Source organism: Carica papaya, chromosome 2 (assembly GCF_054855325.1).
Source record: "Carica papaya isolate Zhongbai chromosome 2, ASM5485532v1, whole genome shotgun sequence".
Taxonomy (NCBI): domain Eukaryota; kingdom Viridiplantae; phylum Streptophyta; class Magnoliopsida; order Brassicales; family Caricaceae; genus Carica; species Carica papaya.
Window position 1 is genome coordinate 2,779,825 of NC_142310.1, and position 27,607 is coordinate 2,807,431.

General features: G+C 37.8%; 4 protein-coding genes across 20 annotated transcripts; 3 read left to right on the forward strand and 1 right to left on the reverse strand.

The window, feature by feature from the left end:
* Positions 1-76: 76 nt before the first annotated feature.
* On the forward strand, positions 77-10,664 carry LOC148268664 (uncharacterized). Of its 3 annotated transcripts, none has more exons than XR_015816818.1 (4): positions 77-510; positions 3,898-9,144; positions 9,313-9,472; positions 9,588-10,664. XR_015816818.1 is itself a non-coding variant. In XM_088212646.1 (4 exons), exons 1-4 carry the CDS (start codon positions 403-405, stop codon positions 10,604-10,606), a joined length of 342 nt encoding a protein of 113 aa, XP_088068772.1. In that variant the 5' UTR covers positions 83-402; the 3' UTR covers positions 10,607-10,664. The 3 variants fall into 3 exon arrangements, 1 of the variants encoding a protein (XP_088068772.1); XM_088212646.1 differs by lacking the exons at positions 3,898-9,144; positions 9,313-9,472 and having other exon boundaries at positions 83-510; positions 9,588-9,692; positions 9,932-10,000; positions 10,547-10,664; XR_015816819.1 differs by lacking the exon at positions 3,898-9,144 and having other exon boundaries at positions 83-510.
* Positions 10,665-15,221: 4,557 nt separating this feature from the next.
* On the forward strand, positions 15,222-17,408 carry ATX1 (homolog of anti-oxidant 1). The gene is made up of 3 exons (XM_088212663.1): positions 15,222-15,371; positions 16,118-16,193; positions 17,086-17,408. The coding sequence occupies exons 1-3, from the start codon at positions 15,363-15,365 to the stop codon at positions 17,265-17,267; spliced, it is 267 nt and encodes an 88-aa protein (XP_088068789.1). The 5' UTR covers positions 15,222-15,362; the 3' UTR covers positions 17,268-17,408.
* Positions 17,409-17,621: 213 nt separating this feature from the next.
* On the forward strand, positions 17,622-27,007 carry LOC110806894 (pentatricopeptide repeat-containing protein At2g27610-like). Of its 15 annotated transcripts, none has more exons than XM_088212651.1 (6): positions 17,622-20,882; positions 21,035-21,139; positions 25,130-25,192; positions 25,291-25,369; positions 26,027-26,489; positions 26,690-27,007. In XM_088212651.1, exon 1 carries the CDS (start codon positions 17,988-17,990, stop codon positions 20,079-20,081), a length of 2,094 nt encoding a protein of 697 aa, XP_088068777.1. In that variant the 5' UTR covers positions 17,622-17,987; the 3' UTR covers positions 20,082-20,882; positions 21,035-21,139; positions 25,130-25,192; positions 25,291-25,369; positions 26,027-26,489; positions 26,690-27,007. The 15 variants fall into 15 exon arrangements, with proteins under 15 accessions (XP_088068777.1, XP_088068782.1, XP_088068775.1 ...); XM_088212656.1 differs by having other exon boundaries at positions 26,042-26,489; XM_088212649.1 differs by having other exon boundaries at positions 17,622-20,500; positions 20,722-20,882; positions 25,130-25,369.
* LOC148268665 (IQ domain-containing protein IQM3-like) lies at positions 20,090-26,696 on the reverse strand. The gene is made up of 9 exons (XM_088212662.1): positions 26,330-26,696; positions 26,133-26,247; positions 25,912-25,977; positions 25,721-25,809; positions 24,524-24,611; positions 23,970-24,116; positions 23,772-23,864; positions 21,065-21,166; positions 20,090-20,767 (listed from the first exon to the last, which is right to left on the reverse strand). Exons 1-9 carry the CDS (start codon positions 26,503-26,505, stop codon positions 20,306-20,308), a joined length of 1,338 nt encoding a protein of 445 aa, XP_088068788.1. The 5' UTR covers positions 26,506-26,696; the 3' UTR covers positions 20,090-20,305.
* Positions 27,008-27,607: the final 600 nt, after the last annotated feature.

Sequence of the window (27,607 nt, forward strand, 5' to 3'; positions counted from 1 at the left end):
AAGACCAAGCCCAATTCCGAACCCAAGACAAAGGCGGAGAACAAGCCCAACGACTGGGCTGAACCCTATAAACGCCGCCATTCTGAAGTGCTTCACTCTTCTGGTTTTCTACATTAGCAAACTCACTTTTCTTGCAAGTTCTAAGGCTCCGAGTGCCAGAAACGAAGATACCATCTTCCTCCGTTCGAAAGAGGCTAAAGGACAAGAGAGAGACGCGAGCAGAGGGAGAGGCAGAGTTTTTTGTGTTTAGGACGAGGAGAAAGTAGACAGCTTTTCGTGATGAAATCAGAGCAAGGACGACCATGCGCGACCTGCAAGCTCAGCTTTAGCAACAGCTATTGGAGAAACAGAGTAGGGAAAGGCCCGGAAATGAGGTGGAATTGAGGAGCGATGAGGCTATAGATGAGATTTGAGAGAAACGAGATGGAGCGCGAAGAGGAGTTTCAGGAAGGAGAAAGTCGCTTCGGGAGAGGGAGAGGAGCGGCAAAGATATGGGAAATTAAGGAGCAAGTAAGTTTATTATTTAAATGAGATGAAATTAATTGAATTAGGCTATATTTGTTATGACCTCAAAATTGAATAATGTTTATGATGTATAGGAACTTGGCTATGTACTGCGTACATGCTAAATTTGGAAGTGATATTTGTTTTTGAGATCATTCGAGCAAGAAAACTCACATCCATATTATATGAGACTGTATAGTAGTTAATTTATTCAAACCTGGTTTCACAATATGCATCTCCTTGTCTGGATCAGAGGCTTGAATCTTGCTAATCATGCCACGAGATTTTGGTAGACTATCAACTGCTCCATGTTTCTGTGTTGAATCGTTTCCCAGTTATTGAGGATCAAAAGAATAGAAAAGATGATGAAATGGTGGTGGATGAATTGGGAATGTATATGCCAATGAAATCTTGAGCAAACAGAATGAAATGTAGGCACTAATTAGGGAAATGTTTATGTTAAGGTTTATCAACGGTGCAATGTACTAGAGAAGGAAGAAGACAGATTGCTGTCTCTTTTGATATATTAGGCATGAAGAATTTTATGAAAGTTTTGAGTAGTTTCTTACTCAAGAGACCATGGAGTTTTCTCTTAATGAGGCTTTAAATTAGATTCAAGATAGGAAAAGGAAGAAAAACCTCCATTTCCTACTGATTTCTATGTCAATCAACCCTTAATTAGATTCATCAGTTGGGACCCTAATAGTTTATGTACCCATTCATGGTGTAATTGATCTGGATTTTCCATAAATTTCTGAAAATTGATTTTCTTTTCTATATCATGCACCTGTGTGTTTTTTAAGTGTTGGGTTGTTGGGAACTGTAACACCCAAGTAATTTAATTTTTATCTTACTATTTTTATTTTTATTTTTATTTATTTGAATTTTTTAGATTTTTAATTAATTTAATTTGATTTAATTTAATTTAATTTAATGAAAATAAAAATAATAATAATGATAAAATTGGGTAAAAATATTATTTGTATTTAATTGAAATTGATTTTGGGAAAAAAGGGTGAAAATTTGGATTATGGGGGTATTTTTGAAAAGAAAATCGGAAACCGGGGGTCAAAACGCAATTTAGAAAAGTTGTGCCACGTTAGCAGCCACACCAACAGCCACATCAGCAGCCACGTCAGCGGCCCGGTCAACAGTCCCGGCCAACCAGGACACGCCGCGTGGTAAGGAAACGCTGACCAGGGGACAGGCCACGTGGGCAATCCGCGTGCGTGCGATCAGACGGCCTAGATTGCATCGCGATGGACGGCCCAGATTTAATCCCAATTAAATCGCGATCGGACGGTCCAGATTTAATCTTGATGGACGGTTGAGATTAAAAGGTAAATGGTATAAATAACCCCACCCACACCTGACCACAAAACCCTAGTCGCCAGTGCCTCGCCGGAGAAGAAGAACCAAACGCTGGAGGAGCCGGCCACCGCCACCCGCCACCCGCCGCCACACCGGGGAAGTTTCCGACCGCCAATCGAGGTAAATTTTCTCCCCCTGGCTCGTTTTTCGATGCTGAGTCCGCCTATGGCCAAATCGGAGCCAAATCACCGGCCAAACGGCTGGAAAACCCAGCCGAAGTCCAGCGGCACCGCCGCGCCCCCCCCTCTGTTTTTGCCTCCAATGAGACCCTTCCCGGCCTCCGTTCGATGCAAATTTTATACCACTGTGATCACCGTTCTTTTCTCTACAGGTTGATCGGAGCCAAGCGACTCACGCCGGAGGAGCCGCTGCACCCGAGAGCACCGCCGCCGGTAAGTTTCAGTTTTTTCGTAATTTTTTGGCCCACCGAGGGCCCTAGGGTTGTTTTATCGCAGTGACTGATGCAATTGTGGCCGAATTCGGCCGAAAACAGCCAACCCGAGGCGAATCGCCACCGCAAGCGGCGACGCCGTCGCCGGAGCACGACGGAGCCGCCGTGCCGGAATTTCGATATTGGCCGAAAGGGGCCCTAGGTCTGATATGGGATTTTTTGGGACACGTGCAGGTACCGGTAGTGTGTTTCAGTTTTCCGGAAAAAATTTAGGGAAATTAGGGACAGCTTGTAGGCACACTGTAGAGTCGAATTCAGACCCCAAAACAGGTAAGAACCCTTCACCCTATTTCCTATCACGGTATTAAAGTTAAATAAATAATTAAACTGTACTTTGTGACTTTATAGATGTATAATTAATTAAGGCTGCCAATGGAGCCCGAGGCTGATACAATGTTGGTCTGTTATTGTTTGATCTAATTTTTAGTATTAAATGCAGTATGATGTTTGATGTAATTATGTTATGGTCTCGTATGCATGAATCATGATTTCTTTTATTATGGTTTGTATTATGGTGAACCCGATACTGTGTTGTCTTGTTTGGTGTCAATTACTAGTTTACATGTTGTGTATGATTGGATGATTGAGATCAAGGAAAAAGGCAAAAAGGTTATGTGAATTGATGAGTGGATAATGTGGACAGCCTGACTAGATATCTTGGGAGATGGTGGACGGACCGGGTCCGTAGGGAACCCTACCGGGAATGTGGTCTCTCATACCGGACGGGGTATGGAGACCTTATGTGTTTTGGCGCCCATACCGGACGGAGTATGGGGATGGCCCATTTCACTCTCATACCGGACGGGGTATTGAGGTTAAAGGTTTTTTGCGCCCATACCGGACGGGGTATGGGGATGGCCCTGGGATCAGGTTGTAAATGTTAGTGATTCACGTGTAGCAGGGACCCCCTATGGATCCCCAAGGATACTAGTAGGCTGGTAAAAGAGGAAATCTGTTTTTGATGATTGAAATGTAAAGGTATGATATGTATTATGTTATAAAGTGTGTATGATTTCATGATATTATAAGGTTATTGTTTTCATATGTTATTTTCATGGATCTCACCGATGTAAGTGGACAGTAAAAGTTTTTATATTAATAAACGAGTTCGTTATAAATTATGCTCTATTGGTCATTTTTGTTTTCTACCCACCTTTACTTCCGTGGTGGTGAGATAGTGTGATGTCTTTACTGGGCTGGTGTAGCTCATTCCTTATTTAATCATTTCAGATCAGGAAGACGTTGTTCCCGAGTCCGTTCCGCAGGAAGACGACGAAGGGGACGCCTAAAGACTCCATAGTTATATTTATAATTCTTATTTCGAGTATCTCTTTTAGTTAGTTTGTTCTTTCATGTTTTGAGTACGTTTTGGTTATTATGTAAGAGATGTTAATCAAAATTTTTATTACGTTTCCGCATTTAAGATTTTTAATACATATATTTCATTTAAATTTTCGGGGCCGTTACAGTTGGTATCAGAGCCGCGTTCCTCGGACCCATCCCTTACACAATAATGCTTAGAGAAATATTCACCGATAAACCGTTACTCAACCATTCCTTATGAAATGCAGGTGCAGAGAGATGAGGAGAGGAAGACCCCCACTAAACCGAGCGGCCCGGGATAATTCACTTCGGGAGGATGTAGACAGGTTATTTGAGATGATGGAAGGATTCATAGCTGCCCAGCAAGGGCGAGAGGAGAGAAGGGAGTTACCCGACCCTCCTCCACTACTGCAGGTTGAGCCTCCACTACAGCAGGCTGATCCCGAGCCACCCCGGCACGAGCCTGCTCCTCCACAGTACCACCCGGCACCACTACCGCAGTACAACCTGGTGCCCCAGCCACGGTACTACCCGGCACCGCCACAGCACGACCCAGTGCCCCCAGCATATCAGCAGGTGCCACCACAGGACCTCCCAGTCGGGTCCAGTCCCTCCTCCACGAGACCCCGCTCCTTCCTTGATCGACCCGGGCTACATAGAGAGGTACAGGAGACTGAACCCTTCTACCTTTGCAGGGGGATCCTCTTTTGAAGAGGCCCAGTACTGGCTGGCGGAGACTGAGAGAGCTTTCAGGATCTTAGGACTTGCTTCCTACATGCTAGTAGGGGAAGCAGGACGTTGGTGGGAGCTCAAGCAGACCACCCTGCCTACACCCTTCACTTGGGAGCAGTTCCTAGCGGTCTTCCATGCAGAGTATCTCCCTGAGCACATCCGACACCTAAAGGAAACGGAGTTTGTTCAACTGGTTCAGGGAAACATGACAGTATCAGAATATGCTCGTAAGTTCCTAGAGCTGGGCCGATACTCCCCGGAGACATTGATGGATGAAGGCCGAAAGGCCAGGAGATTCCAGTCGGGTCTCCTCCCAGAGATCAGGCAATACTTGTTAGTACTGGAGCTCAAGACATATTCAGCAGTCCTAGCAAAGGCACAGATCGTGGAAAGAAGCTTCAGCACCCGTCCTCAGCCAGGAGGGAGTTCCCGACCCTCAGCTCCGTTCCGCAGGCCAGCACCTACTGCGCCTGCCCAACCAAATAAGAGGCCCAGACCAGCCATCCAGGCCCCTCCTCAGGCTCCAGGGGCAGCATGTGGGAAGATCTGTCAGCACTGCGGCAGAGATCACGGGGACCGACCCTGCTACCGCCTCAACAACACTTGTCGCAGTGCCCAGCATTATGCAAGAGAATGCCCGAGGAACCAGAATCAAGGGAGGCTTCCTATCCAGGGCAGAGCTTACAACCTTACCCAGCAGGATGCCGACGCCGACCCGGATTTAGTACAGGGTATGTATACTATCTGTGACCATGCTGCTCATGTTTTATTTGACACTTGTGCATCGCACTCTTTTGTTTCACATGCTTTTGCTTCCAAAATTAATGTATCACCTGATAAACTTGATTCATTGTTGTTTGTGTCTACTGTCGGGGGTGAAATACTACTAGGGGAAGCTATCTATAGGGCTTGTGCTGTGGAGATAGCAAATAGGAAACTGAGTGTAGACCTGATAGGGTTAGACACGGGGGATTTTGATGTAATATTAGGAATGAATTGGTTAGCGGCGTATCACGCCACCATAGATTGCTTTAACAAGAAAGTTGTATTTAATCCTCCTAACGAGGAGTCATTTACAAATTAATAAAATTATTCAGTGCTTATTCTTTGATGGCAAGTTTTCTTAACTTCTAGTGCCTTAATCTTGCTGTTTTTTCTGACTAAGCAATTCCAAGAAGGAAATTTGTATTCAAGAGATTCCGGTAGTTCGAGACTTCCCAGATGTGTTTCCGGACGAACTACCCGGTCTGCTAGTGGACAGAGAAGTCGAGTTCATTATAGACCTACAGTCAGGTACCCAGCCCATTTCGGTTGCTCCTTACCGCATGAGTCGCATTGAGATGGAAGAGCTGAGGAAACAGATCACTGAATTGCAAGACAGTAGTTTTATCAGACACAGTGTGTCCTCTTGGGGTGCTGGAGTTACTTTTGCAAGGAAGGGAGATGGAACATTGAGACTGTGCATTGATTATAGAGGATTGAACAAGGTTACGGTCAAAAACAAGTATCCCCTTCCCCGGATTGATGACCTTTTTGATCAGCTGCAGGGTGCACAAGTCTTCTCTAAAATAGACTTACGATCAGGTTACCATCAGGTGAAGATAAGAACAGAAGACATCCCCAAGACGGCCTTCCGAACCAGGTACGGACACTATGAGTTCCTGGTCATGCCATTTGGGCTAACCAATGCCCCGGCAATCTTTATGGATCTGATGAACAGGGTCTTCAGAGAGTTCTTGGATCAATTTGTTCATCGATGATATCTTAGTCTCTTTGAAGACCCTGTTCATCAGATCCATAAAGATTGCAGGGGCATTGGTTAACCCAAATGGCATGACCAAGAACTCATAGTGTCCGTACCTGGTTCGGAAGGCCGTCTTGGGGATGTCTTTTGTTCTTATCTTCACCTGATGGTAACCTGATCGTAGGTCTATTTTAGAGAAGACCTGTGCACCCTGCAGCTGATCAAAGAGGTCATCAATCCGGGGAAGGGGATACTTGTTTTTTACCGTAACCTTGTTCAATCCTCTGTAATCAATGCACAGTTTCAACGTTCCATCTCTCTTCCTTGCAAAAGTGACTCCAGCACCCCAAGAGAACACATTGTGTCTAATAAAACCACTGTCTTGCAATTCAGTGATCTATTTCCTCAGCTCTTTCATCTCAATGCGGTAAGGAGCAACCGAAATGGGCTGGGTACCTGGCTGTAGGTATATAGTGAACTCAACTTCTCTGTCCACTGGCAGACCGGACAGTTCGTCCGGAAACACATCTGGGAAGTCTCGGACTACCGGAATCTCTTGAATACAAATTTCCTTCTTGGACTTGGCTAGTCAGAAAAAACAGCAAGATTAAGGCACTAGAAGTTAAGAAAACTTGCCATCAAGGAATAAGTACTGAATAATTTTATTAATTTGTAAATGGCTCCTCGTTAGGAGGATTAAATACAACTTTCTTGTTAAAGCAATCTATGGTGGCGTGATACACCGCTAGCCAATCCGTTCCTAAGATTACATCAAAATCCCCCGTGTCTAACCCTATCAAGTCTACACTCAGTTTCCTATTTGCTATCTCTACGGCACAAGCCCTATAGATAGCTTCCCCTAGTAGTGTTTCACCCCCGGCAGTAGACACAAATAACAATGAATCAAGTTTATCAGGTGATACATTAATTTTGGAAGCAAAAGCATGTGAAACAAAAGAGTGCGATGCACCAGTGTCAAATAAAACATGAGTAACATGGTCACAGATAGTATACATACTCTGTACTACATCCGGGTCGGCGTTGGCATCCTGCTGGGTAAGGTTGTAAGCTCTGCCCTGGATAGGAGGCCTCCCTTGATTCTGGTTCCTCGGGCATTCTTTTGCATAATGCTGGGCACTGCGACAAATGTTGTTGAGGCGGTAGCAGGGTCGGTCCCCGTGATCTCTGCCGCAGTGCTGACAAATCTTCCCACGTACTGCCCCTGGAGCCTGAGGAGGGGCCTGGATGGCTGGTCTGGGCCTCTTATTTGGTTGGGCAGGCGCAGTAGGTGCTGGCCTGCAAAACGGAGCTGAGGGTCGGGAACTCCCTCCTGGCTGAGGACGGGTGCTGAAGCTTCTTTCCACGATCTGTGCCTTTGCTAGGACTGCTGAATATGTCTTGAGCTCCAGTACTAACAAGTGTTGCCTGATCTCTGGGCGGAGACCCGACTGGAATCTCCTGGCCTTTCGGCCTTCATCCATCAATGTCTCCGGGGAGTATCGGCCCAGCTCTAGGAACTTACGAGCATATTCTGATACTGTCATGTTTCCCTGAACCAGTTGAACAAACTCCGTTTCCTTTAGGTGTCGGATGTGCTCAGGGAGATACTCTGCATGGAAGGTCGCTAGGAACTGCTCCCAAGTGACTGGTGTAGGCTGGGTGGTCTGCTTGAGCTCCCACCAACGTCCTGCTTCCCCTACCAGCATGTAGGAAGCAAGTCCCAAGATCCTGAAAGCTCTCTCAGTCTCCGCCAGCCAGTACTGGGCCTCTTCAAAAGATGATCCCCCTGCAAAGGTAGAAGGGTTCAGTCTCCTGTACCTCTCTATGTAGCCCGGGTCGATCAAGGAAGGAGCGGGGTCTCGTGGAGGAGGGACTGGACCCGACTAGGAGGTCCTGTGGTGGCACCTGCTGATATGCTGGGGGCACTGGGTCGTGTTGTGGCAGTGTCGGGTAGTACCGTGGCTAGGGCACCAGGTTGTACTGCGACAGTGGTGCCGGGTGGTACTGTGGAGGAGCAGGCTCGTGCCGGGGTAGCTCGGGATCAGCCTGCTGTAGCGGAGGCTCAACCTGCGGTAGTGGAGGAGGGTTGGGTAACTCCCTTCTCTCCTCTCGCCCTTGCTGGGCAGCTATGAATCCTTCCATCATCTCAAATAACCTGTCTACATCCTCCCGAAGTGAATTATCCCGGGCCGCTCGGTTTAGTGGGGGTCTTCTTCTCTTCGTCTCTCTGCACCTGCATTTCATAAGAAATGATTGAGTAACGGTTTATCGGTGAATATTTCTCTAAGCATTATTGTGTAAGGGATGAGTTCGAGGAACGCGGCTCTGATACCAGATGTGTTGGGCTGTTGGGAACTGTGTTTTATGTGAACAAGAGATCTAGACATGTCCTAGGGAAGAATGAGAAGACTGCTAATTTATTTTTGTTTTGTTTTCTGTTTCCGTTTGTGTATGTAACTTCAACATTCCTAAATATGGTTTATGAAAAGATTTAAGATTTACTTAATATATTCCATGACAGATATTATACTCACATTTGCACAATAGTTAAGACATAAGCAAAGTCCAGAATATGCCCTAATTAACTAGTCTAGATCACAAGGTGGGTGCTTTATTTCTTCTAGCCTTTTGCTACTTTAAACCTAAATATTGATATTATTAATCGCTGCACATATGGTGATTGATCCCACATTTGATAAGACTAATGCTAACTCATTATTTTGTGAACTTAATATTTAAATTAGATTTGATGGAGAACCACTACTTCACCACTGTGACAATTTCAAGTTTTAAAGTTTAGATATATGAAGAAAACTTTTTGTTATCCTTTTCCAAGTAATCAGGAATCTGTTAAAACAAAAACCTGGAAATTTATCTGTTCTGTTATCTTCTTTTCTTGTCGCCTCTTTTAGTCCTTATAGCTGTTTTTCTCTAGTGACATCTTGGATAATCATGATACCAAAGCACTGATGTAGAAGAAAAGTAAAAGGAGAAAAGGAAGAAGAAAATCAAGCCAGATGTGAGTGGTATTCTTGTTGTGGATGAAGATCCTGTTTGGCAAAAACCTGTAAATTTTGATGAAGAAAATGACAATGATTCAGCAGCTAGAACATTAATATGAGTCTATCTTGCCATAGTTTCTCATTTTTTATGGAGTTTTTCTAATTTGTGGGATTATTTTTGGTAGATGAGAAGCCCTAAGTTGGTGAAAACATTGAAGTTCAAAGAATGAAGAGGGTGGAACAGCTTAGAGCTAGGCAAACTTTAAGGATATTACAGAAACATTGGTGGTTTAGTATGACCTTCAAGTTAGACCTCAAAGATTTGTCCCAGCATTGCCAAATATAGTAAGAATTTGGAAAGTTCACTGAAAAAATGCGAGTAAAACTTGTTTTCAAAATGTTAATTTTCACTCAACATAAATATGGCTTTTCGTATTTAACTTAATGTCTTTTCTTTCAGGAGAAGAAGATGTTGGACTGGGATAAGGGCCTGGCTCAGAAGCATGAAGCTGAAGATAGGTTGCAAGAGCTAGTACATGAGAGGGGCAAACCATTTGCTCAGACTAAGTATAATTGTTTAATTTATTGAAAGGCGATGATCATATGATTTTTCTTTGAATAAAAACAAAAGCTTTTCTTAAGAAAATTAGAAGGATCTTATTTATTTCAAAAGTTTAAAATCTTTTCTTTTAAAACGAAAAATAGTCACCATTTGGTCTTCCAGGAAATTGCATTTCCTAGTATCTACTAATTATTTGTGTTTATCTTCCAATCATGGCATTTTATTGTTTTAACCTATGTTTCAAGTATGATCCTGAACTAGACAAAATGCTGAAGGAGAGACTTAGATGGGGTGAGGCACATTTGGTCAAGGTAATTGATTTACTTGATCACTGCTTCATAAATTGGGAAACTTAAGAGTGGATTTCCAGTCATAGCTAGATCAAAAGAGGTTTAGTGCTGCTCCAAATCGTCATGAAATAAGACTAGGGAGGCACCGAGATGGGGTGATCCCATTGCATATTTGGTCAAGTTAATTGATTTACTTGATTACTACTTCTAATTTGGGGAAACTTAAGGGTGGATTCCCGGTCATAGATGGATCAAAAGAGGCTTATATGCTGCTCCAAATCGATATGAAGTAAGATCAGGGAGGCACTGGGATGGGGTTGACCTCAGTAATGTTCTGTTCCCTTCTATTCTACTCTTGTTAGATGTTTCCTGTTTACACTTTTCTTCATGAGTTGTGAAGCACTTATCTTGTGGCTCGCGCCACTTTCCATACAATATAGTTGGGAGAAATCATTAGCTGTAGGAAGACTATTTCCTTCTCAACGAAAAAAAAGTAAAGACATCGAGAACTATTCTTTATGTTTACTCACTATAGAAATGATAATTTTCTTTTTCCGCATTGAATAGGTTTTTGATGAATCGAAGATAGGCTACAGAAAGGGAAGTTTATCTTTGGTTCGTTTCTGATATGTAAGTTTGTGTTGTAGACCCACGATTACATATATTATTCTCGTTTACAGTTGCACCCACGATTCCATTGCAGTGTTGTTCATTCTGTAGAAGACGTTCCTTGAATAATAATTAAAAAAAATCAATTAATAGATTTTGGTTTAGCAATTATTTAAATTTTCATTCATGTTAAAAAGGTAAGATTTGACTTACAAAATTAATTTATATTACTGTTATTGCTTAAAATATAAGAAAAATGCAACATGATATATGTATATATATACATATCAGCACATGCATATTATATACAATATGTTCAAAATGCATTTTGCATCGTGAAGTTATTGTTTTAATCAAGAAATATTACATCAAATTACGAGAGGTTTGACTGAAAAAGATGTTAATTCATAAAAACAAGAAATCCATTGACTTCGAGCTTAAAAAGTGATTAATGGATAGAGTGAAGATGAGTTACAGTAAATTTGTAAAGCAAGAAATTAAAAATTATATATATATATATATTTTTTTCACTTTTTTTAGAACAACTTAATATATATTAATATTATACTGCAAAAGTTGTTAAGTTTTAATAGGAAAAGAAATTTAGATAACTGTCAGATTAAAATTTATTAATTTTTTATTTTATTAATTATAAATTAGTGTACTTACACTATCATTTTGTATGTTATATAAATATTAATTATAATATAATTTTTTAATAAAAATATACAAAATACATAATTTAATATAAATTTATAATCTTTAGAAGAAAAAAAATATTATATTCAATTAATAATACAGAGATGATACAGATGGATATTATTTATGATTTATTTTATAATTAAAAATTTTTACATAGTCATTGTAGTCTTATTTATATATTTTTAAAATTTAAAAAATTTATAAAATATTTAAATAAATAATTGAAATTTAATAAAAAATTAAAAGTATTAATAAGAATAAAATATAATTTAAAAACATATTTAAGATATTATTTACTTAGTAATAAATATAATATATAATATTAATGTTTTCAATTAAAATTAATTTAATTTAAATAGATATAATTATATTTATCCCTGCTTTATATCCATTTTTAAGCTTGTAATTTCTTATATGTATAGATGTCTACATATATTAATTAAAAATTATTATATGGAGTGAATTGAAATAAATATTATAAATTTGCAGATAAAATAGATGAAAGGTGCATGCTAGCTCTTCATCCACCATAGATGGACACTGCAATGGTGGCCAACCAAGAGGGGATGAGCAAATTTCCACTCTTTTTCTTTTCCTTATTTCTTTTTAATGTGCACAATATACATATATATATATTTTGTTTCTATTAATAAGATATATTTGTGGTGTATATATATATATATAGTGCAGGATTGTAGTACACTATACAATTGTGAATGTAATAACCGAAACTAATATTCAAAATTTATGTATAAAATTTAATTTTTAATTTTATAAATTATTATTTAATAAAAAATTAGAAAAAAAAGGTAGAAAATGAAATTAAAAATAATTTTGGGAGAAATAGGTGAAAATTTAGGTTTTATGGGTGTTTTTGAAAGAAAAATTAAAAATTAGAGGTCAAAATATAATTTAAAAAAAATGTCACATAGGACACTCAGTCAGCAGTACCGACGAACCGGAGCGCGCAGTGTGGCAAGGCACGCTGACGTGGTGCCACACTGGTAATCCGCATGCCCACGATCGGACAGTCCAGATTTATTCATGCGCGCGTGGACGATCTGAATCCGTCTCTGTTTAAACATGATCGGACAGTCACGATTAAATGCAATGAACGGTCCAAATCAACTTTAAACGCAATCGGATGGTACAGATCAAATCGCGATAAACGGTCCAGAATAACTTCCTATTTAAATGCGATCGGACGGTTCAGATCAAATGCGATGGACAGTGCAGATTAAAAGAAGACTGATATAAATACTTCTCTTCACACCAAACCCCCTCCAAACCCCCCCTCCCTCTCCCGGCGTTGCGCTGCCGAAGAAGAAGAGCTAGTCGTTAGGAAGGAAGCCAACCACCGCCCGTTGCCGTGCTGGAGTTACTTCCGACTGCCAAAAGAGGTAAAAAAATTTATTCACTCGAAATTTAATTTTGAACACCCTTATGGCCAAGTTAAAGCAAAAAGAGACAGAAATTAATACTCTTCTTCACACCAAACCCTCCCCCCTCCCCTCCCGCCCGCTGCAGTCACTGGGAATGGAATCGACCGGAATCGACCACCGCTCGCTGTCGCGCCGGAGCTACTTCTGACTGCCAAAAGAGGTAAAAAAAATTTCATTCGCTTGAAATTTAATTTTGAACACCCTTATGACCAAGTTAGAGCAAAAGGATCGGCGAATGAGTCGAAAACCGCGAGTAAAGCTTGGTGGTGCCGTCGCGAGAAAAAGTAAAAATCGCCTCCAATGAGGCTTTTCCTAATTCCCGTTTCGCGTAATTTTTCTATCATTATAGTCACCATTCTTTTTTCTACAAGTTAACTGAAGCAAAACACTCAATCGCGAAGATGAGCCGATGGAGCCACCGCACCGGAAAACCCTGCCGCTGGTAAACTTCAGTTTTTCAATTTTTTTTGCCCAATTGAGACCCCTTAACGTGTTTTTTCATAGAGATGGGTACAAAAACCGGCTGAAATCAGCCAAAACTGGTTAAAAACGGCCAACCCAAGGCAAGCGGTTGTGGTGTCACCGTGTCGAAATTCCGAAATTGGCCAAAAGAGATTTCTAACACTGATTTTGGATTTTTGGTATATTTCTAGATACTTGAAGTGTGTTTTAATCCCCGAAAAAAAATTTAGAAAACTTGGGAACCGCTTGTAGGCGCAACTGAAGGTTTAGCATCTCAGACATCAATTTGAGTAAAAATCTCTCACCTTATTCCCTGTTATGGAATTGAAGTCTTATTATAAATAATACAGTATTTTGCGTAATTTAGTTATATAGATAATTAAAAGCTACTAATGGAACCTGAACCGGTTATTTATTACTATTTCTTATGTTTTAATTGATTGATTGATTTTACAGTTTCGAATGCATGATAATATACTAAAATTGGTATGAGGATTCGTTTGTGTCCCTTGATATATGTATTATTTATTTTGCATGGTTTACAGTTAAATTAGAAAAACTGAAAAATTAAATGTAAATGAAAAATTACTTGATTGACTGAATGAATGAATAGTAGTCTTATTAGATATCCTGAAAGCTAGTGGACGGACCGAGTACATAGAAAATCATATCATGAACGTTGCCTCATACTGAATAAGGTATGAAAGATTGGTACTTTGGCACTCATACCGGACAGGGTGTAGGGACGGTCAGTTTATTAGAAAAGTTGAATAAGGATTTACGCGTAGTGGGGACATTCCTATTGACTCCCATAGATACTAGTAGACTAGTTAAAAAGAAAAGCTGTTATTTTGATTAATTGAACATGAGATTATGATATTGTTATATTATCGCTTCCATAGGTCAGTTTTAAAAATTTTGATACGGTAAGTGTACAATAAATGATTTTATTTATAATAAATGAACTTATTTAAATTAAATCATTTTCATAATTTTTACCAACCTTTATTTCTGTATCAGTGAGTAGTGTGACATTTTTACTGAGCTAGTTTAGCTCACTCTTTCATTAATTATTTCAAATCAAGAGAATAAAGATCTAGATCCTTATCCACAAAAAAGTTACGAGTAGGACGTTCAGTTTGTTTATCTTTTGTTTATTTTTTTGATTACTAGTTGTTCATTTAAAAAGATCATTCCCGTAACCCTATTGAGTATTTAGAATTATTGTGTGATAAATGTAAAATTTAACGCTATTATTTCGCTTCCGCACTTACAGATAAGTGAAAATGAGTAGCTCTTTTTTTTCTTAGACTATAATCACAATGGTAGAATAATTTTAATTCACTTAAACAAGATAATATAATGTTTATTCTATGTGATATAATAATTATTATTGTATTTCTTATGTTTTTATCTTGTAAAGGGAACTAAACATACTAAATAGACTTCAAATTTTCAGTATTTACTACTTGTAATTAGTACACCAATTTCAATAGATATATATATTATATAAACATTATTAATCAAATTAAATTTTAAATATGAGAAATTTAAGTTGTGAGGATCATAGAGGTGTATGTACTTTGGTACTGCAGCAGCCTGGTACTAGAAAGAGAGTGGGTGGTACTACCGACTGCATTCAGTTTGGTCAGCAACCCCCAACCAGATTTCATTGTATATAATTTAATAATTAAATTCAAAATTTAATTGGTGATTATTATTTTATTAAATTATTTAAATAGAAAAGATTATCTTAATTATTAAATTATTATATTATTGGTCAATCAGTGGCTACTTTGATGATTTTGAAATTAATAATTTAATTATTTTTACTAATTTGATACTAATATGCATTTAAAATAATTGATTATTCTTCTAAAAAAATAATATATAATTTGCTAATTTTTCAAAGGGAATTTTTTTTTTTGGGTGAAGAATAAAATAAATTATTAAAAAAAAAAGGAATATTTTTTTTATTCCTCATATTTTTCTCTTTACGTTTACGGGAAAGTTGGGCCCAGCACCCTCCATTCTCCAACTCCTTCCCGAATCCCCATTATAAAACCCCCCCCCCCCGTTCAACCCATCGGAAGTCCAGAAACATTTCAAAAAGAAGAAAAGAGAACAGACGACTTTCTTCTTCTTGATCTCCAATCCACGTGGTAGCCATGTCTCAGGTACTTCGAGAACACTTTAGGTCCTTTCGATTATGCGTTTTGAAGATGCATATCTTCATTTTGTTTCTTCTTCTTCTTCTGGTGCAATTGTTGTTTTTTTTTTTGAGTTTTGGATATAATTTTCTTGGTGTTCTTGGATTGAATACCGTAACCTCGGTCCGTGGGAGTTTTAGTGATTGCATGATTTTGATGGTGGAGAATTGATTTTTTTTTTATTGTCTTTCTTAGTATCTCATTAGATTATGTTCGGTTGATTTTGATTTTCTTGAAATAGCACTCGAGGGTTTGGAATTTAGAGTTTGGCGTTTTCTTTTTCTTTTTCTTTCTTAAAAAAGAAGAGAAGTGATGGGATTTTTCAGTATCCTTTCATTCTTCCATGCGGGAGAACTGGAAATAAATGAGAAGCCTTTGCTTTTCCTGGAAAAGGGAGGTGGAGTATATTCATGGAAACTTTTTTTTCATCATTATACTAGACCTTTTATTTTGATGCCTCTGTCTGCTGATGATAGGTTTCTGAGAACTGCTTGGATTACATTACATTATTAAGTTTCTTCTCACTTATATCTCGCAATTCATTAAAATTTCAGTATGCAAATCTTGTGATGGTCAAGAAACTTGATGCTGAACACAGAAATCTAGTGATTATGATCGAAATTAAATGCTGCACCAGTTGTGATTTCCTTGTTTTTTCAATAGCGTTAACTGTTAACTTATCATGTTTCTTCTTTTTTCAATTTTTTTTGCAGACTGTTGTCCTTAAGGTTGCTATGTCCTGTGGAGGCTGTTCTGGTGCAGTTAAAAGAGTCTTGGACAAAATGGAAGGTTTGTTTTATAGCCCTTTTGATTAACCATGCTGTGATCTTTACTAAACTCCTTGCCTTATACAAGGGCACTTGACTATTGGGTAAAACTTAGGTTAATGACTTTTGATTGTATATGTTGCACTGTAAAAGCTTGAGATGTTCTTTTGCTATTATCAGTACTGTACTGTCCTTGAATTTATTAATGTTTTAAGTTTTTCTTGGTAAGACAGTGTATAACTTTTCTTTTCCCAATTCAGATCTTAATATTTTTGCGACATATTTGATTATGTGAGCTTTTACTCAGCTGTTGTTGGTTCTCTCAATTAATTTTTAAGTTAGATATGTAGGATTTGGATAGGTGCAATTGTCATGAGACATCCTCCCAATTTTTCAGGAGTTTTGATGGCCGTTTACTGGGTTTAGTTTTTTTGAAAACAAGAAAACATTGTCTTCGCTCTTCTTGATTAAAGTCCTGATTCATAAGATCTCCCAAACATTATTTGATTTGAATTACTTTGAGAAATCCTAGTAAATAAATCTGTTTGTCTTTACTAATTCCAAAGGCATAGAGATACTGAGAAAATTTTGTGACTTCAATAGTAAAATAAGGTTTCATTTCTTAATGTTTTGAAATTTTACGACCTTTGATTTGAGTGAGTGGTTAGGGAAACTGAGTTTCCATAGCTGACTGGACTAGTTTGGGATGGATTCTACGTTCTTTATTGAATCCAAATATATTTCGTGAGATTTTTTTGTTCGGAAATTACTAATTTAAAGTAAAAAATATGGTGAAGACTGAGAGTTTGGACATGCATTCTCCAACATGCAGTCTGCAATTCTTTTTTAATTTACATCCTCAGTTCAGAAAGGACCCTGTTGAGTTGTTGTTTCAATTTTAATTTTTTCTTCAGGTGTTGAATCATACGATATTGATTTGAAGGAGCAGAAGGTGACTGTGAAAGGCAATGTACAGCCTGATGCAGTTCTGCAGACTGTGGCCAAGACGGGGAAGAAAACCGCCTTCTGGGAGCCTGAAGCACCGGCAGCCGAAACAAAGGCTTCAGAGCCAGAAGCTGCTGTGGCTGCTGCTTAATGTTTCCAGTTTGGTTTGTGTTTGTTGAAATGGATCACATAGCTTAATGATCTTTGTTTATCATAAGGGCCATATCATCTGCTAGTAAATTTGCTTAAACTGTGTTTACTGCAATAAAAAAAAGGTTGGGTGTTTGTCATATTTCTCGTCTCTGTCTGTACCTTGGAAATAGTGAATGATCCAGATGTTGTGAACTTGTGATATTTCCAATCTCTCCATCTCATGTGCACAAAATTGGTTTTGGTTATATTCTGATAATTTTGGAGGATTGCAACCATGAATTTGTGGAGTTTCTGGACATAACAGTGGTTCCATTCTGGAACCAGAAGATAACATATGTACTGATATATTTTATTTTGTAGTTTTTATTTTTCCATCAATAAAAAAATATGTAGCCAAATGGGATCTATGTATGGTGAAATGTGATTCTCAATATAAATAAAACAGGTTTTTTTATGAATATATATATTTGCACTTCAAGTATAAAGAGTAGATTTTTTTTTTTAATTTTTAATTTAATTTAATTTATTATTATTATCATCCATTGTCACTATTAAGTTAAGTATTTCAATATAAATAAAACAAGGTTCGTGTATTTCTTCTTATAATTTAACTAAAAATCTAAACAAAAAAATTAGATTAAATGTATAAATAAACTTGATTTGTCTGAAAAAATAAGTCAACATTCATTTATTGGAGGCAGTTAAATAATTTCTCTGCATGTCTTTGTCTCGACTCGTCCGCTCATTCGGCGACAGCCGGTGCGTCCCAAAGGGAAGAGCAGTCCATGCCAAGATTATCACATCCGGCTCTACCTCGGATGTATACACGAACAATCATTTGCTCTCCATGTACGTGAAATTCAGTCGAATTAGTGACGCGCGCAATCTGTTTGACAGAATGCCTAAACGAAATATCATTTCTCAGAGCGTATTGATCTCTGGTTATTCTCAAATGGGTATGGCGGAGGAAGCTCTGTGTTGCTTTAAGATGACGGTGGCTGATGGGTTTGAGCCGAATGATCATGTTTACGTGGGTGCTTTGTCTGCCTGTTCTAGTATGCTTGATGCTAGAGCTGGTAAGGAAATTCATGCGAAGATTTATAGGAGTTGTGTGGAGTTTAGTCCGCGAGTTAGTAACTGTTTGATCAATATGTATGGGAAATGTGGTCTTTTAGGTTCTGCTAGATTTGTGTTTGATGCCATTCTGGAACCTGATTCTGTTTCTTGGACTGCACTTCTTTCCTGTTGTTGTCAATCTGGAAAAAACTTGGAGGGTTTGAAGATTTTTTTGAAGTCATATGTGGAGGGAGTAGTGCTTAACGAGTTTTCTTGTGCGACTGTATTAGGGGCTTCTGCTGCTTTGGAGGACTTGAGGCTAGGGATGCAGTTCCATTCACTTGTGGTGAAGTGTGGGTTTGAGCCTGACAAGTTTGTTGTTACTGGATTAGTAGACTTTTATGCAAAATGTGGAGATTTGGATTCAGCTTTTCGAGTATTTTCAGAGGCTGATCAATCATATTTGTCGGTGTGGACTGCTTTAATAGGAGGCTATGCTCAACAAGGGAAAGGCAAAGAAGCTATTAATGTCTTTTGCCTGTTGCACGTGTCAGGCCTCAAACCTAATGAAAGAACGTTCTCAGCTGTACTTGCAGCTTTGGCAGATGTAAATGTTGCTGAAATTGGGATACAACTTCACTCACTTATCATTAAAATGGGATACAGTTCATTTATATTTGTTGCAAATGCAGTTATCGGGTTGTACTCAAAATGTGGCTTTCTTGATGAAGCATTGAAAACCTTTGAAGCAATGGACAAGCATGATATCATTTCTTGGAATTCTCTGATCTCCGGACTTGTTGGATCCGGTCATTTCACTGAAGCTGCTCAGTTTCTGAAGGATATGTTGTTGGAAGGACACAGCCCTAATCTTTACACATATTCTAGCATCTTGACTATCTGTGCTAACATCCCAGCTACTGAGTGGGGGAAGCAAGCTCACTGCTGCATCATAAAGCCTGGATTTGATTCTAGTATTGTTGTTGGGACTGCCCTCATTGACATGTATTCGAAGTGTGGAAGATTAACTTATGCTCGAAGACTCTTTGATAATTTGGGTGGAAAAAACTTGGTTTCGTGGAATACAATGCTTGTAGGATACGCTCAGCATGGATTTGGGAGAGAAGCCTTGGTGATCTACAGCATGATGCTGAGAAATGAGATCAAACCTAATGATATTACCTTTTTAGGGGTATTGTCTGCTTGCGGGCACATCGGACTTGTAGAAGAAGGGTGGAACCACTTCAATTCTATGATCACAGACTATGGTATTGTTCCAACTATGGATCATCTAGCTTCGTTAGTAAATCTTTTTGCCCGTAAAGGACAAACCAGAAGAGCATATGAGCTTATAAAGAGTTTCTCTGTGGAGCCAACTAAAGTGGTCTGGCGATGCTTGTTGTCTGGGTGCAAACTTCATAAGGATGTGGACTTAGGAAAATATGCTGCTGAAAGAATTTTGAGCATTGACTCTGCTGATATTTCAGCTCATATCATGTTATCTAATATCTATGCAGATGCCAAGATGTGGGACGAAACAGTACGCGTGAGAAAACTAATGAAGGAGAAGGAATTAAAAAAGGATACTGGATATAGCTGGACTGAATTAAAGAATAGGATATATTCATTCTCTGCAACTAATTGCATGAAATATGAAGGAATTAATATTGTTGAAGTTTTGAAGGGATTGAATGTGCAGTTATTTGATGCAGGGTATGTACCTGATGCTTTGTTCTCATTGCAAATTGAGGAGTGAACAACAGGTCAATGCAATGTATATGGTCCATTTGAAAGTTCTAATAATGTGTATCTCAAGTTTACATGTGAGAGGAGAAAGAGGCAGGGCATTTAAGCCACAACGGAAAAAACAAGGGTTCATGTCTGTTACAAGTGGCAACAAGTTGAATACAGCACCCCTTAAACCATGTTAGCAGCAGCTTTATATGATGGGAAAGAAAGAAGAAATCTGTAAATCCGACGTTACATTATCCTGCAATAGTTAGCAACTGAAGCCCTAGCAGAATTACTGGATGCTGTTCTTGCCATGGGATCCCTTGGGGATAGATTAAGAACCTCCAGCGCTTGTACTCTTAGTTTCATGGGGTAGTCTGCAACGCACCCAATTCTCGGACCTGTTCCAGTTGACCACTTAGAAGATACTTGGTGCCCCAATTGGTATGAATTTTCTACTTTCTTGGATTTGATCCTCTGTAATATCTCATTTTTTGAGACACTACTTCTTGGACTGTGAAGATTACTGGAGAATGATTGTTTATAACTGCTTGTTCTTTCTGGTGGACCGTGTATAGATAATCCAGTCGCTCTGAGGGATTGTGGTTTAATTTCTTGTTTTTTGATGTCCTCTGATCCTCTGAAACTACTTCCTTGTTTCTCAGATTTGCTTTTATTGTAGTTCTCATGATCTTCTTCTTGGCTAAGAACCTGACTCAGTACAACGAGGTCAGAACAACTATGTGATCCATTTCTGGTTAGGCCATAACAGGCTCTTGATTGTCAAAGAAGTGTGACAGCTAGGAGACAAGAAATCTTTGTAAAGGTTAATTTCCCTCTTAGCATCTTTTTTTCTCTTTTTTTTTCTCCGTTTGAATGGCAAAAGAATTACCATTCAAGGGGCACCCATTACTCCTATTGCCTTTAAAACCTTCAATCATTTCCTCTCTTTGTCTCCCAATGTCGTGATTTTTGCAGATAGGGCACCTAAATAGGAAAATTGTTTACCTGCATGTCATCAAGGTTAACTCCATTCTCCTTTAGGAAGGCTAAGAAGCTGCAAAGGTTTTCATTTGTTGGATGGTAATGTCCACTATGTGCTGATACAGACTGAGCCAAGAAAATTCAATTTTAGATTCAAGAGATGTACACATTAAAGCACAATTAGACTTTTCAAATTGATTCCTTGTATGTTTATAACTTGCTTATTATATCTAAACTAAATGCAGTTAGTATCATGACACTGATCCTATACACATTGTTTTGCCTTATTTCTCTTTTTTGGGGCACACGTATTCAGTTTTTACCTCTCATTTGGGTCTTTTCTGCTATTACAGAAACTGGTTCCCATGTGGTTGTCAAGAAATAGGATTTGGCATCTCTGGGGTCTTCCTTTTAGAATTGTGTAACTTAGCTTGCAGATATGACTTCCAGGGCTACATGATCTAGCACCTATGGCTACAGGATATTTACTTTAACCTCTGTGACGTCATTTAGAGGTTTATATTAATTTATCTTCATAGACAACCTAAAAATTGATGGTGCTATTGAATTTCTGGTCCTATTTGAGAAGATATGAGAATAAGATGTTCTTGATAGGGGTTTTCCCCCTTAATATCCAATTTGCTATAGTTATATCCAGCACTCACCTCAGCTAGGTTGCCACCTGACTACATTGGCAGATATCTCCTACCACCTAGCCAGCCATATAGAACCTTGTACTACCTGCCTATTCAAGTCATACTTACTAATACTTTGCAACCAGGTAACTCATTGCTAGCTGGCTAGCTAGAGAATTGTAGGCTACATGGTAGTGCCTACTGCTACCTACCGATGAAGTGGCCATCTAATGCCGCCTACTTTCCTAAATAGTATCTAAAATGCATCATGCCGTATAGCTATTCTGTTCAGGTAGTTATCTAATTTTTCACCTGATTACCTTGTTAAGCAAGTAGTACCACCTGATTACTCAGGCAGTATCTCAGACCAGTTTGCCTACATAGTACCTCATGCTACTTGGTTATTCAAGTAGGTATTTGGGACTATTTGGCAAATTAGGTACTTCCTAATCCTACCAGACTGGCATGGCAAACTATAAGCACTTAGCTGCCTGGCTATCCAATTCAACACTTTTAAGTCACAGTCTGGCATGTGTTAACTCTCCCTAATGCAAATTACAAGCACATTCCTACATTTGAGGGACTGGTTCTGCCCACTCCTTTCCTATGTTCAGATTCCATGACTAAGCATTCATCTTCCTATATAAATATCTATGACCTAAAACGATAAAAAGTTCTAGACTCTCTATGCTCTAAATTTTTATGATTTCCCTGCTAACTAAGCATTGGAGTATCCTTCTTGAGAGAAGTTCTTAGCATAAGATTATTGTTAGAATGCCAAAATAACTTCCTGTTTTTCTGATTCCATATCAGTAAGCAACCAAATAAATGTCATCACAATTATTAGGGATATTCAAGTTTAGGTTTTGAAATAGTGTAGGATTTATTGGAATTGTTGAGAACTATAAGGAACTGATTTAACTTTCTTCTTAATGAGTGTATTTGTTACCTAATATACAAGCACATTTATCAGTGGGTCTGCATCAAGATGAATTGAGTAGTAAAATTTGCAGATTCTGGTTGTTTTTCATTTCCCTCTCATTTATTTTCCTATGTTCTTCCCATCTCTCTCTCTCCCTCCCTCCTTCCTTCTCTGTAATGTTCTAATTTGTTCTTCTTGTTCTATTTTCTCCCTCTATTTTTTCTTCTTTAGTAGTCCCATATCAAAGCTCCAAATTTTCTTAACTAGATTATACAAGTTCCTTCAGGGCTCCGAAGAGCTCCTTCAAACTAGAATGGAGCATATGGTACAATATCATCTAAAACTCTTTACTCACAGTTTTCTTTGGTTAAATTACATTTGGCACACTTTAGTTTACTATATCCTACATTTCCCCCCTCCCCCCATCTCTATTTTAAAAATATTCACTTTTCATCTATTACTGACAAATTTTGTTAACTATAACTAAGTAATATAAAATTAAAAAATTTTCCTCATATGTAAAAGGAAAAAGGCCAAAACTTCCTTTCTCACTCTAAAGCAAAAAGCCTTATCATTTTGTGTTAAAAAAAAGTCTAGAAGAAAAGGCTCAAAAACTATCTTCCGCTCCTAATCTAAACTGGAGTCAAAGAAAATCTAAGATATCTGTAGATTCTTCTAGTGAATGTAAGTAGGAAAAAAAAAAAAAGGAAAATGTCATGGCATTCTAGTGAGAGTTTACTTGCGAATTAAAAAGTTGGAGGAAGTGCCTCTGATTTGCATGAGCATGAGAGAGTTTTGACGCTCTTGTTTAAGAGTGATAAAAGAAATTTACACTTTTGCTTTTATGTATGAGGACAATGTCATAATTTTATAATATCTGGTTATAGGTAACAAAATCTGTTAGCAATGGGAGGGAATGTCTACGTTTCTAAAATGGAGGAGAGGAAGTGTAGGACATGGTAAACTTAAGGGTGCTTAATGTAATTTAACCTTTTTTAATATGGAACCTATTGCAATATCATAGTTCTTTTCCTCTAATTAAAACGTGGGCAAGCAACTCAATCTGTATATAAAGTGGGAACTGTGATGTCAGTATATTTATAAGCAAAAATCTAATTTGTATTTAGGTATTATACAGAAGCTAAATCATATTGCCTGCTTGATTTCTTCATACCCTGAGCTTTCCATCTTCTGACACAAGTCTTCCAGCAGCCAGAGTAGCTCCTCCTGCTAGGAAGCTGGAGTGATGAAATGACCCCTTCTTTTTCTGATTCAGGAAGAATGTTTATTAGCTATAGGATTTTAAGGGAGTGCAAGAAAAAAATGTTATAGTCTCGGTCAACTATGTTTTGAGGTTCATATTAAGTGTTACCTCACCAGCATAAAGTTTTCTAGAGGTACTCATCACAAAAATCCATTTTGAATCTTGTGATCCTTGATTTGTGTTGAGCAGATTTCCTGTTTGTTTGTGTACAATAGTCCCCTCAACAATGACATACTCGTAGTTTTCCCTCTCTTGCTTGGTTAAGAAAGGTCACGAAGGACAGCATGCAAGCAGGTTAGAAAAAAACGAGTGCCTGGAATTCAAAAGCTTCTGGACATTGAAATTTAATGGAAATCATCAAATAAAATTGATATGTGAATCAACCCAGCTAACAATTTGATTTTTTTATATTTTTCATGATTAATGAAACTTGAGACATGATCACAGTTTTGTATGATGACGGTTCATGTAATGGATTAGACTTACCTAGGCAAACAACAAGCACCATATGTTGATGGAAGATTTTTTTTTTTTCATGAAAACTAAATACACTCAGTTATAAGGATTATTTTTTTGCTAAAAAAGGTCTAGTAAAATTTTGGCTGCCATTGGATTAGGAGTTAACCCTAAAATTATCCTAAGTTTAATTATCAAGGTTTTACCGGTCCAAGATATTTTATGCATTCTTGCTGCAGTCTTGCTCTCGGGCATTGTTCAAGATCAATTTCTTTGCCATCTCCAATGTCCAACCTACACAAGAGAATAAAGTAAGCACTTTTTAGCACTTTGTCTTAGTTTACAAGGAAAATGGAAGATCCACACTGTTCTCTTGAGGTGGCATGTAATTAGGCTGTTCCTCGAATCCATCTCTTTTTCCTTTCTCCCATCAATTTTCTTGACATCAGTTAAAACTTTTTGCATTAATGGAGGACAGAAGTTTTTGCTCATAGTTTTAACTGGGTAGTTGAGACAGATTAAGCGAGAAAAATGAGACAAAAGCTCTTATTATCATAGAAGTGAGATGTTATATGAGAAGGTGAGAAGGTGAGTGTCTATTTTGTTTCAGAAGGTTAAGTAATTGTGATTGTTGATGAACTTGTAGTGTTATACCTACAGAACAACTAGAAAGTTGCATTATGATTCCCATTGTAGTTCTCACTCTGTTTTTTTTTTCAATGCAATCTACCTAAATTTTTGAGTTGTCCTCGCAGAACATGAAATTCAAACAGCTGAGCTAACATTATCTTAACTCCACCAACCAAATGCAGGCTCAATCAATCCAGTTCTATATTTGAGGCAAATAGAAGGGAAATGCATTTCTGGCTAAAGCTGTAAGATGCTATCAGACAACATTTATCTTTGTTTGAGTCATTAAATATGTAGCACGTCTCCTTAAGTTTGTATACCATATGGTTCAATGAAAGGACAGGGATATTAGATCTGAATGATTGGGCTCTGGCTACACTCGTGTTGATGATATTTGGACTGCTCTCAAGGGACAATATCTGGTAATTAATACTAACTTTTGACTTGACCAACTTTCTCGAATAGAGTTAATTACCTCCCTTCTTTACTGAAGAAGATGAGGTTTTGAAACTTACAAATATAATAGAAGTAAACTAGAAATCGACTTGGTTTGATACTTAGTCACTGTTGGATGATCCTCTTCTCCATTTGCTTTGTTTGGTTGTAAGAGGTATTGTTTCCAGCAGTGAGACCTTTTTGCACCATAGAGTAGATAGTGTTATTTCTTGGAGAATGAGAGGTAATCTTCAAGGTTATTCCTTTGTGTTAAAAGTGCTGTATTCCTGGGACAGAAAGAGAAAAATGCAAACCTTGACCAAGAAATGAACACATACCAGTAGAAAAATGGTTGCCCTGAATGTCCTTTCCACCACTCTTCGTAGTATAGGTTCAAATTATGACCATATCTATGTCTCGGATCAATCTGCATCTTGACATGTACTTAAGCATTTACAAGAACATGCATAAACAATTGTCAAAATGAAATTTAAGAAAGTTTGTATAGCCAGCTTAATGACAGGCTTACAGCTTCAATCCAATGTTGGAATGCTAACTTTTTTGCTTTTGCATCTCTACCTAAACCTTTTCCCACCTGCAAAACCACTATTTTGTCTAAGATCATTTCTCTGTTTCCTTGTTAGTTGGCAATTTTTCAGAAATGAGAAGAAAACTTATGTCAAAAGATTCATGAAGTATATGAGAAAATGAATGTGGTCCGTGAAAAGCCAAGGAAAGCAAACAACATGCCTTTGATGCAATCAACCTGATCCTGTTCCATCTTGATGCTGCAGTTTCAGGCTTATTAAAATTGAAGAACGAGACAGTACTGTGATTCAGCCTTGCATAGTCTATGGCTTGCCACCTGCAAACACTTCATATTGTATTGATTTGATCACAAAAGAAGAAATTGTAAAACATCATATTTGAGAAACCAGTAAAGACACCAGAGCTCCTCAGCAAGCACTGCAGAATCTGCTAGCCTGCGTCTTGTTCTATAACTCCTATAAACTTTCTGCAACTTCACTGCTGCTTTTGACTCGAACCTGTCACCTTCATCCTGGGGATTGTTCATTTCCATCGACCCGGGTTCAGAGCAATTCGCTGGTAAGATCCTTATCATTGCATTACAGAATTAGATGAGAATAATATGAAGAAAACAGTAGGAAAGATTTAGCAAAAAGGGAAAGATAAATATCACAATTATATCTACAGAGCTTTCTTTTCAATCCCTGTTAACATTATTTTTTTAGGTTATTAATGTCAATAGACACGGAGGTTATAATGTCCATTGATGGGTTGTACAGATTGCAGTGACAAGTAACAAATATTTGTCGGACATCTTGGACTAAAAGAGGGAGAATGTGGTCTCCACTCCTCCACTGTTTGTCTTTCTCAACACCCACTGCCCTCTCAAGTGCTGGTTCCTATCATTTCATATCTCATCTTCACTCACTGGTATGCCCATTCTCACCACCCTCTCATAAAATCTTTGGACCTAGGTGCTCATAGATATATATATGTGCGTGTATATGTGTGTGTGTATATATATATATAGTATTGTATAGAATGAAACTATGAGAAGTTTATCCAAAAGGGTGGGAAGAGCCTATCATTCTAGCTAATTTTATTTGGATATAGCTAATCTTTTTATTTAATTTTACCAAAATGGAGATGCGTTTTTTTTAAGTTATGATGAATTGGTTTGATATTTTTTAATAAAAAATTATATTTTTTATTAATTATATATTATTTATCATTGATAATGACAAAATTTCTTAAAAATAATATTTAAAATGTATAACGTATAATTCGAACTCATATCCTTATAGACAATGGTGGAATTACATATTCATCAAGGTAAAGAATGATAGATGTTGGTAAATTTATATTTAATTTAATTATAAACCATTAAAATAATTTTTAAGAAATAAAAATTAATTTTATGTAAAATATTATTTAAAATTAAAATAATTTTTTTTTTAAATTTTATTATTTTCTAATTTGTTTCATCTCTTAATTGAATGAAATTCGAGTGAATAAAGTGGAGTTAAACTAAATTTTGTTATGCTTTGATAATTTATACATATCTAACGAAAATAACTATAATTATTTAACTTCTCTTATCATCAGATCTTTTTGAGAAATACATATATGTATGTGTGTATATATATATATATATATATATATGCATTTTATAAATTTAAGAAACTATTGTGACTTGA

Excerpts from the sequence above, each read along its gene's own strand:
- ATX1 (XM_088212663.1), top strand. Across the intron at positions 16,194-17,085 it reads AGTCTTGGACAAAATGGAAG|GTGTTGAATCATACGATATT; the intron begins GTTTGTTTTATA and ends TTTTTTCTTCAG.
- LOC148268665 (XM_088212662.1), bottom strand. The coding sequence starts at position 26,505 with ATGATAAGGATCTTACCAGCGAATTGCTCTGAACCCGGGTCGATGGAA. Across the intron at positions 24,117-24,523 it reads GCATAAAATATCTTGGACCG|CAAGAGAGGGAAAACTACGA; the intron begins GTAAAACCTTGA and ends TTCTTAACCAAG. Across the intron at positions 23,865-23,969 it reads GAAAACTTTATGCTGGTGAG|AAAAAGAAGGGGTCATTTCA; the intron begins GTAACACTTAAT and ends TTCCTGAATCAG.
- LOC110806894 (XM_088212653.1), top strand. The coding sequence starts at position 17,988 with ATGTCTTTGTCTCGACTCGTCCGCTCATTCGGCGACAGCCGGTGCGTC.
- LOC148268664 (XM_088212646.1), top strand. The coding sequence starts at position 403 with ATGAGATTTGAGAGAAACGAGATGGAGCGCGAAGAGGAGTTTCAGGAA. Across the intron at positions 511-9,587 it reads TATGGGAAATTAAGGAGCAA|GAGAAGAAGATGTTGGACTG; the intron begins GTAAGTTTATTA and ends CTTTTCTTTCAG. Across the intron at positions 10,001-10,546 it reads GTGAGGCACATTTGGTCAAG|GTTTTTGATGAATCGAAGAT; the intron begins GTAATTGATTTA and ends CGCATTGAATAG.